This window comes from Eschrichtius robustus, chromosome 19 (genome assembly GCF_028021215.1).
Source record: "Eschrichtius robustus isolate mEscRob2 chromosome 19, mEscRob2.pri, whole genome shotgun sequence".
Lineage (NCBI taxonomy): Eukaryota > Metazoa > Chordata > Mammalia > Artiodactyla > Eschrichtiidae > Eschrichtius > Eschrichtius robustus.
This window is the reverse complement of record NC_090842.1, coordinates 66744564-66754791: the sequence shown is the minus strand read 5'-3', so window position 1 is coordinate 66754791 and position 10228 is coordinate 66744564. Positions and strand designations below refer to the sequence as shown.

The 10228-nt window shown below is 47.2% G+C and overlaps 1 protein-coding gene and 1 pseudogene across 7 annotated transcripts in view; both read left to right on the top strand.

Annotated features, from left to right (window-relative positions):
- Positions 1 to 1528, top strand: part of LOC137752505 (claudin-6-like) — a 16337-nt pseudogene extending 14809 nt beyond the window's left edge.
- A 40-nt stretch (positions 1529 to 1568) lies between these two features.
- The window catches only part of RDH13 (retinol dehydrogenase 13), a 28514-nt gene continuing 19854 nt past the window's right edge, over positions 1569 to 10228 (top strand). For 5 of the 7 annotated variants that reach the window (XR_011071361.1, XR_011071360.1, XM_068527997.1 and 2 more), the window contains exons 1-3: positions 1569 to 1764; positions 5042 to 5160; positions 8483 to 8638. Coding sequence is in view for 5 of the 7 variants with exons in the window: in XM_068527997.1 (XP_068384098.1) it covers positions 1700 to 1764; positions 5042 to 5160; positions 8483 to 8638 (340 nt within the window). In the remaining 2 variants the exon portion in view is untranslated. Of the gene's footprint in view, positions 1765 to 2260; positions 2286 to 3544; positions 4562 to 5041; positions 5161 to 8482; positions 8639 to 10228 lie in introns of those variants that run through there. The other 2 variants (XM_068527995.1, XM_068527994.1) reach the window with 2 other exon arrangements.

The following is a 10228-nucleotide window of genomic DNA, read 5'->3' as shown; positions in this document are numbered from 1 at the left end:
TCACCAGTTTTAACTAAATAAGCATGTTTTGTCTTGCTAAAAAAAACAAAAAACAAAAAAAACTCTTGGGACATGTGGAAACAATTTATCGGTCAGATATTTGTCATTTCGTAAGTATTCTGAAGTATGCCTGTGGATTGTTGACAAACCTGATCCAATCATAAATCAAATGAGTTACTTGGGGTCAAATAATTTCCAAAACAAAATTAAACAAATCTTTTCAGTGTTTATTTTCAGCTTTATTGCACTATAATTTACATGCAATAAAATTCACTATTTTTAAGTGAACATGTTGATGAGAATTGACAAATATCAAACGCCCCTTTCCAAACCCCCCAGAAGTTCCCTTTGCAGTAATCACTTCCCCCACCCCCTCTGCCCTTGGTAACCACTGATCTTCATTCTCTCACTATAGTTTTGTTTTTCCTAGATTGTCATGTAACTGGAATCATATTGTGTAAATACCAGTAGTTCATTCTTTCTTTTGGGGGGGGAAGGGGCCCGCACCACAGAGCATGTGGGATCTTTGCCGACCAGGGTTTGAACCCATGCCCCCTGCATTGGGAGCTTGGAGTCTTAACCACTAGACCATCAGGGAAGTCCTCATTCCTTTTTATTGAATACAGTGTATGAAATTATTATAAATAACTTATTCCTTTAGCTGTCGATGGACATATCAATTACAAAATTGGGTTGCTTCCAACTTTTGGGTATTATAAGTGGGGTGGGTTGAATTGCCTTGCCCCTCTCCCCCCACAAATTCATATGTTGAAATCCTAATCTGTAGTAGACCACAGAATGTGACATTATTCGGAAATACGGTATTTGCAGCTGTAATTAATTAAGATGAGGTCGTTTTGAATTAGGGTGAGCCTCTCCTCAGGCCCAGGAGTCCCGGTCCCTAGCCCTTCCCCCCTCAGACCCAGGGGTAGAGACCCCCAGCCTCTCCTCCCTCAGACCCAGGGGTCCAGGCTCCCAGCCCCTCCTCCTTCAGACCCAGAGTGTATGCCCCCATGTCCCCCTGCCTCAGGACCCAGGAGTTTGGGAACCTCCCAGGCTAGTAGGTCTTGGATTCTGAGCACTGAAATTATCAAATTGTCCCAGAAAGTCAACGAGGAACACATATATTTATGTTCCTTATTTATTTTTATTGCAGTATAGTTGATTTACAATATTATATTAGTTTCAGGTGTACAACATAGTGATTCAAAATTTTTATAGATTATATTCCGTTTACAGTTTTTATAAAATATTGGCTATAGTCCCTGTGCTGTACAGTATATCCTTGTAGCTTATTTTATACATAGTACTTTGTAAGGAACATATTTTTAGAAGAGGAAACAAGCTGATACATTTGAAAGACACAGAGGACGGAAGTCTGAAAGCAGCAGCTGCAGGATTGGGACCGTGGCGTCCCTCCAGCAGCTGTGCGAGTGTGACGTTATTGGAACCGCGCGTAGGCCCCGCCCCCGAGGTCACGGCCTCGCCCCCGGCTCCGGAAACCTACGCTCACGGCCCCTCTCCATAGGTCCCTCCCCCGGAAGTTCCGCCCCGCTCGTTTCCGGAAGCCGAGGGTTCCAGCCGGGCTTGCACTTCCCCACGTGAATCCCAGGCAGCGCGCTCCTAGGACCGACCCCGGGCGCGGGTCTGCGGGCGGCTGCAGTGGAACCACCCCCCCGCCCCCCCGCTCCGGCCCGGTATGAATCGCTACATTCTGCCGCTGTCCGCGCTGGGCACAGCGGTGGGTGGCGCCGTGCTGCTCAAGTGAGTACGTGCGGGTCCCCCAGGCGCGGTAACGGCTGGCCGGTGGGCAAGGACGAGGGCGAGGGAGGGAAAGCCGAGTGGAGATCGCCAACCCCTGGCCCACCCAGGAGTCCTCCAGCTCACCCGTCCAGCAGTGCTCCCAGAGAATGCGGGGGCAAGCCTGGTCCCCGAGAGGGCAGGTCACGGCCCAAGGTCACCCAGAGAAAGGGGCGGATCCGGGCCCTGGTAAACATTTTGGTCTAGTTGCTTCTGGACTTTTAATGGATTAATTCATTCATTCAGCGGACACTTAACTGAGCACTTCCCATATGTCAAGTCCTGGCCCAGATGCAAGGAAAGTATGTACCACCTAAGCTCCCGTTGTCCGGAATTAGAGAAACAAATTAAAATTGTCCAAGTCAGTAAGTGGAAAGATAGTATTGCGTGGTATATAGACATACTGTAGTTCTTTCTTCTCTTTCCTAGGCTAATTCGTTTAATAAAAACAAGACAAAACGGGACTAAGAAGTAAAAACTATTAGGTATAAAATAAGCTACAAGGATATATTGCACAACCCGGGGAATATAGCACGTATTTTATAATGTTATAAATGGAATAGGTTATAAATGGAATATAACCTTTAAAAATTGTAAATCACTATATTGTACACCTGTACCTTATATAATATTGTACACCTGTACCTTATATAATATTGTATATCAACTACAATATAAAAATCCCCCCAAACCAAAAAACTGCTACCAAATATTCTATAGGAGTACCATTTAGTAGAACTTCCTGTGATCATCGAAATGTTTTACACTTGCCCTGTCCATTATGAGCCACACCGTGCGACTATTTTTTATTTATTTATTGATTTTTGGCTGCGTTGGGTCTTCTTTGCTAAGCACAGGCTTTCTCTAGTTGCGGCGAGCGGGGGCTACTCTTTGTTGTGGAGCACGGGCTGTAGGCACACGGGCTTCAGTAGTTGTGGCACGCGGGCTCAGTAGTTGTGGCTCGCGGGCTCAGTAGTTGTGGCTCACGGGCTCTAGAGTGCAGGCTCAGTAGTTGTGGTGCACAGGCTTAGTTGCTCCATGGCATGTGGGATCTTCCCTGACCAGGGCTTGAACCCGTGTCCCCTGCATTGGCAGACGGATTCTTAACCACTGTGCCACCAAGGAAGTCCCCGTGTGACTACTGAGCACTTAAAAGCATGACCATGTTATGCTTGTAGTAACAATATTGTATTGTACACTTAAAAATTTGTTAAGAGGGTAGATCTCATGTTACGTGTTCAGGATTAGCAATATGTAATATTACTACAGTTACACAAGTGATTAGCTGGGCGTTAGGCCAGAAAGTGATTGCACTATTGAAATACCTTTTTTTTCCCCCTTAAGGCAATCAAGGATATACTCTAAATCTCTTTGGATAAATACCTTTGGGTATGTTTATCTGCTCTATGATGAGGCTTCATTTTGAACTTGTTCCTCCTGATCTGATAAAGTCTTTTTTGTTTAGCTGGCTGATATCTTGTTGTTTATAATCATTAAACAGCTGCTTTGTAAATATTAACCACCTTTTTTGGAAAGCTCTAGAAAATGGAAATAATTTTTCCTTATAATAAAATTCATCAGGGAATTCCCTGGCGGTCCAGTGGTGAGGACTCAGCACTTTCACTGCTGAGGGCCCAATCCTTGGTCGGGGAACTAAGAACCTGCAAGCTGTGTGAGTGACGTGGCCAAAAAAAAAAAAAAAAAAAAAAAAAAAAGAAAATCATCGGCTGCTGTTTTTTTTTTTTTTTATAAATTTATTTATTTATTCTTATTTTTTATTTTTGGCTGCGTTGGGTCTTCATTGCTGCGCGTGCGCTTTCTCTAGTTGCAGCGGGCGGGGGCTACTCTTAGTTGCGGTGCGCGGGCTTCTCATTGCGGTGGCTTCTCTTGTTGCAGAGCACAGGCTCTAGGCGTGCAGGCTTCAGTAGTTGTGGCACGTGGGCTCAGTAGTTGTGGCTCGCGGGCTCTAGAACGCAGGCTCAGTAGTTGTGGCACTGCGCCACTGGGGAAGTCCCTCGGCTGCTGTTTTTATTTTTATTCATGCTGATATCTTTCAGTTCTGAAAAAGCTTAAAAATAAAAAAGTGCCAGCATGGGAAGAATAAAAGAAAACTGAATGCCCTAGGGGGGAAAGTATGACTTTTTTTTTTTTTTTTTACTTTTTATTTTTAAAAAAATTTTTATTGGAGTACGGTTGCTTTACTATGTTTGTTAGTTTAGACTATTTATTTTTAATTAAATTAAAAAATTAGCCTCAGGGAACTTCCCTGGTTCCCTGTGACATCTGAAAAGTCCCCTCTGACAGGTTCTGGGAATTAGGACGTGCACATCGTTGGGGGCCCTTATTCTGCTACTACGCCCACATTCCAGAGGCTAAATACTGGAAACAACCAAATGTCACCAACAGGGAACTGGCCAAATAAACAATGTCATCTCCACACAAGAGAAGGGCAACGTACAACACGGTGGCCACCAGCCACCAGAGACTAATTGTTTTCTCTTTTTAATTAATTAATTGATTTTTTTATATTTATTTTTGGCTGCATGGGGTCTTCGTTGCGGCGCACGGGCTTCTCATTGCACTGGTGTCTCTCGTTGCGGAGCACGGGCTCAGATGTCAGAGGTCACCGTGTTAAGGACCTTGAGGTGGGAGATGACCTGGGTTATCCAGGTGGCACAACATCATCACAACGGTCCTTATAAGAGGGAGGCAGAAGCGTCAGAGTCAGGGACTGGAAGATGCTGTGCCGCCGACTTCGAAGGTGAAGGAAGGGGCCACGAGCCGAGGGATACGGGCGGCCCCTAGAATCTGGAAGAGGCATGGGGACGATTCTCAGTTCTCCCTGGAGCCTCCAGAAGGCACACAGCTCTGCCGACACCTCGATTTCAGCCCAGTGAGACCCATTTCGGACTCTGACCTGCAGACTGTAGGAAATACCGTTGCATGGTTTTAACCCACTGAGCTTGTGGTGATCTGTTACAGCAGCCACAGGAAGCGAATACGGGGGGTCTTTCTACAATGACGATTGTCTCGCTGTGCACGCTCCCCCACACCAGACCATGCTGAGTCCTTTACCTGTACCACGACACCGGTCCCGTGGAGTTATGCGATGTCGTTTCCATCTTTCCGTTGGGGGAACACAAGCTCAGAGAGGTCATTTCCCTGAGATCACAACAGTCAGGGGGACCTGTGGTGAGAGAGGACAGACAGACCGAACTGACCTGCTATTTTTTACCTCCAGGGACTTTGTCGCCGGTGGGGCTTGTCCCAGCAAGACCACCATTCCCGGGAAGACCGTCATTGTGACCGGCGCCAACACGGGCATCGGGAAACAGACCGCCTTGGAGCTGGCCAAAAGAGGTGAAGTCCCGGTGGGCACCTGCTTCTCTGCCTGAGGCTCGGGCGCGAGATCTGGCGGTGGATCGTTTGATTTCCTGGGGGATGTTAAGGCATCTGATTCTTTTGGTTGTAAGTGGCAGAAACAAACTCACGCCAGCTTAAGCCCCAAAGCCTCGTGTCTCTGGAAGAGGGAAGGGCAGGTTCAGGGTCTCAGAGGAGGCCGTGGGCACTCAGCAGTTACTGGTTTGGGTTTTTCTCTTTGCATCGGCTGTGCCCTTTCCTACTGTAGTTGGACTCAGTCCTAATGGCTGGGTCAGGGCCTGGGTCAGAGGTTGGGGGTCAGGCTCTCCCAAGCTTACTGGTCAGGCGTTTTGTGGAAAGAACATCCTTTGATTTGGGTCTGTTTGACGTTTTTCTCATGGTCAGGCTGGGCTTATGGAGGAGAAGTGCCCTCCTCAGCACATGCAGATGTCTGTTGAACTTGGAATCAGTGGGGTTTCCTGTGGGCTCAGGCACGAGAAAGGGAGGAGTTAAGGGTTTTGTTTGAACAGCTGGAAGACCAAAGCTGCCTTGGCTGGGACGGGGAGGCCAGGGCAGGGCCGGGGTGAGGGCTGGGGAGACCGGAAGCGCTCCTTGGGCTGGTCGAGTCGAGGTGGCCGGTGAATGGGTCCCTGATGGACTGGCCAGGCCTGAGCTGCCTGTTCACCCCTGAGGTGAGAGCGGTGGGGGGCCATGAGGGCAGCCCACCTGCCCCCCACGCCACATGGGGTTTCCCCAGGGGAGGGACAGGTGCTCCTTTCAGGAAAAAGCGAGAAGGGAGGGGCTTCCCTGGTGGCGCAGTGGTGAAGAATCCGCCTGCCAACGCAGGGGATGTGGGTTCGAGCCCTGGTCTGGGAAGGTCCCACATGCCACGGAGCCACTAAGCCCGCGAGCCACAACTACTGAGCCCGCGAGCCACAACTCCTGAAGTCCACGCGCCTAGAGCCCGTGCTCCGCAACAAGAGAAGCCACCGCCATGAGAAGCCCGCGCACCGCCATGAAGAGTAGCCCCTGCTCGCCGCAATTAGAGAAAGCCCACGCGCAGCAACAAAGACCCAGTGCAGCCAAACATAAATAAATAGATAAATTTAAAAAAAGAAATTTAAAAAATGAAAACAAAAAATAAGACAGCTAATTTATTTAAAGAAAAAAAAAAAGTGAGAAGGGAAATTGGACCAACACACCCACTGTGGTCCCTTGAGAGCCAGGCTGCCACTGGGAGGACAGACAGATCCGGGACTTGATGAGTCCGTTCTGGACTGTGTGGTGGGGGGGGCCAGATGTGCAGGAGGCAGCTGGCCCAGCTGTGGAGGGTGAGCCCGCAGACCCACGCGGTCCGCATGCTTGCTGCCCATCCTCCTCTCAGTCCCTGTTTCTTCTCACTTTCCTAATTTGAAAAAAAAGTTTAAAAGAATTAAATTTTTTCCTTTTTTTTTTTTTTTTAATTTTGGCTGTGCCGCCCTGGCATGCGGGAACTTAGTTCCCCGGCCAGGGATGGAACCTGCGCCCCCTACAGTGGAAGCACGGAGCCTTAACCTGCTGGACCGCCAGGGAAGTCCCCCAAAAGTTTTCTTTTTAAAGGCTGTATTAAGATTTAATTCACACATTTAAAGTATACACGTCCATGTTTTTTAGCATATTCACAGAATTGTGCAACCGTCACCGCTTTCCATTTTAGAACATTTTTCATCACCCCAAAACAAAACCTGGCTCCTCTAAGCCATCATCCCCTAATTTCCCTTCTCCGCCAAAGCTAGGAAGCCACTAATCATCCTTCTATGGATTTGCCTCTTCTGGACATTCCGGATAAATGAATTACGCGCTCTGTGTCCTTCTGTGTCTGGCTTCTTCCACTGAGCATCACGTTTGTGAGGTTCATCCATGGTGCAGATATGTTGGAATTTCCTTCCTTTTCGTGGCTAATATTCCACTGATGGACAAACCACATTTCACTTATTCATTCATCCCTTAAAAAAATTTTTTTTTTTTTTTAAAATTAATTAATTAATTTATTTATGGTTGTGTTGGGTCTTCGTTTCTGTGCGAGGGCTTTCTCTAGTTGCGGCGAGCGGGGGCCGCTCTTCATCGCGGTGCGCGGGCCTCTCACTATCGCGGCCTCTCGTTGCGGAGCACAGGCTCCAGACGCACAGGCTCAGTAGTTGTGGCTCACGGGCCTAGTTGCTCCGCGGCATGTGGGATCTTCCCAGACCAGGGCTCGAACCCGTGTCCCCTGCATTGGCAGGCAGATTCTCAACCACTGGGCCACCAGGGAAGCCCCCAAAATTTTTTTTTTAATTAAAAAATTTTTTAAAATTTTACATTGGGCTATAGTTGATTTACAATGTTGTGTTAGTTTCAGGTGTACAGCAAAGTGATTCAGTTATACATATACATGTATCTGTTCTTTTTCAAGTTCTTTTCCCATTTAGGTTGTTACAGAATATTGAGTAGAGTTCCCTGTGCTGTACAGTAGGTCCTTGTTGGTTATTTATTTTATGTATAGTAGTGTGTACATGTCAATCCCAGACTCCCAGTTTATCCCTCCCCAGCAATATTCATTTATCCCTTGATGGACATTTGGATTGTTTCCACATCTGGCTATTCTGCATAGTGCTGCTGTGTACATTTGAGTACACATTTTTGTGTGGACTTATGTTTTCATTTATCTTGGCTATCTATACTTAGGAGTGGATCTTTTTTTTTTAATTTTTAAAAAATTTGTATTGGAGTATAGTTGATTTACAATGTTGTTTCAGGTGTACAGCAAAGTGAATCAGTTATACATATACATATATCCACTCTTTTTTTTTTTTTTTAGATTCTTTTCCCATATAGGTCATTACAGAGTATTGAGTAGAACGCCCTGTGCTATACAGCAGGTTCTTATTAGTTATCTATTCTATATATAGTAGTGTGTATATGTCAATCCCAATCTCCCAATTTATCCCCCCCATCCCCTGGTAACCATAAGTTTGTTTTCTACATACATGACTCTACTTCTGTTATGTAGATTACTTCATTTGTACCCTTTTTTGGATTCCACGTATAAGTGATATCATCTTATATTTGTCTTTCTCCGTCTGACTTAGTTCCCTCAGTATGACAGTCTCTAGGCCCATCCATGTTGCTGCAGGTGGCATTATTTTGTTCTTTTTATGGCCGAGTCGTATTCCACTGTATATATGTACCACATCTTCTTTATCCATTCCTCTGCTGATGGACATTTAGGTTGCTTCAGGAATGGAAATTTAAAAAAAAATTTCATTAAAAAGTTTTTTTTTTTTTTTTGGTCTGGCTCTTCCAGGAGGTACCATCATTCTGGCCTGTCGAGACTTGGAGAAGTGTGAGGCGGCAGCCAAGGAGATTCGAGGGGAGACCCTTAATCACCATGTCAACGCCCGGCACCTGGACTTGGCCTCCCTTAAGTCCATCCGAGAGTTTGCAGCGAAGATCATTGAAGGTGAGAGGGATGACGCTGGCCTTGTGGGGCGAGGACTTGGGTGGCCAGGCTGTGAGGAGGGAATTATACCAGGCAGGTCCTAGAGCCAGGTATTGGTCGCCACCTGTTTTCGTTCGGCCTTTGGGTAAAGATTTTACATTTTTTTCTCTTCTGACATTTTCACGTTTACATGGGGGAAAGCAAATTAAAAGAATAACATTTCATGACACGTGACCATTATATGGAATTCAGATTTTGTTTTATTTTGGCTGTGCCACATGGCTTGTGGGATTTCTTTCTTCTTCTTTTTTTTTTAAAATTTACTTATTTATTTATTTATTTTTTGCTGTGTTGGGTCTTCATTTCTGTGCAAGGGTTTTCTCTAGTTGTGGCAAGCGGGGGCCACTCTTCATTGCAGTGCACGGGCCTCTCACTATCGCGGCCTCTCTTGTTGCGGAGCACAGGCTCCAGACGCGCAGGCTCAGTAGTTGTGGCTCATGGGCCTAGTTGCTCCGTGGCACGTGGGATCTTCCCAGACCAGGGCTCGAACCCGTGTCCCCTGCATTGGCAGGCAGATTCTCAACCACTGCGCCACCAGGGAAGCCCTCTTCCTTTTTTTTTTTATAAATTTATTTTATTTATTTATCTTTTGCTGTGTTGGGTCTTCGTTGCTGCTTTCTCCAGTTGCGGCGTAGGCTTTCTCCAGTTGGCGGTGAGTGGGGGCTACTCTTTGTTGTAGTGTGCAGGTTTCTCATTGAGGTGGCTTCTCTTGTTGCAGAGCACGGGCTCTAGGTGCGCGGGCTCAGTAGTTGTGGCACGCGGGCTCAGTAGTTGTGGCTCGCGGGCTCTAGAGTGCAGGCTCAGTAGTTGTGGCGCACGGGCTTAGTTGCTCCGCCGTATGTGGGATCTTCCCGGACCAGGGATCGAACCCGCGTCCCCTGCATTGGCAGGCGGATTCCCAACCACTGCACCACCAGAGAAGTCCTGGGATTTCTTTTTTTTTTTTTTTTTTTTAAATAAATAAATAAATAAATAAATAAATTTATTTATTTATTTTTGGCTGTGTTGGGTCTTCGTTGCTGCACGCAGGCTTTCTCTAGTTGCGGCGAGCGGGGGCTACTCTTTGTTGCGGTGCACAGGCTTCTCATTGCGGTGGCTTCTCGTTGTGGAGCACGGCTCTAGGCACGGGGGCTTCAGTAGTTGTGGCATGTGGGCTCAGTAGTTGTGGCTCGTGGGCTTTAGAGCGCAGGCTCTAGAGCACAGGCTCAGTAGCTGTAGCGCACGGGCTTAGTTGCTCTGCAGCATGTGGGATCTTCCCGGACCAGGGCTCGAACCTGCATCCCCTGCATTGGTAGGCGGATTCTTAACCACTGCGCCACCAGGGAAGCCCTGGCTTGTGGGATCTTAGTTCCTGGACCAGGGATGGAACCCGCGCCCTTGGCAGTGAAAGTACAGAGCCCTAACCACTGGACCACCAGGGAGTTCCCAGAATTCAGATTTTAGTTTCCATAAAGTTTTATTGGCATGCAGCCATGCCCATTGGTTTACGTATTATCTGTGGCTGCTTTAGTCCTGGGAGGGCAGAGTTTAGTAGAGACAGACCATATCGCC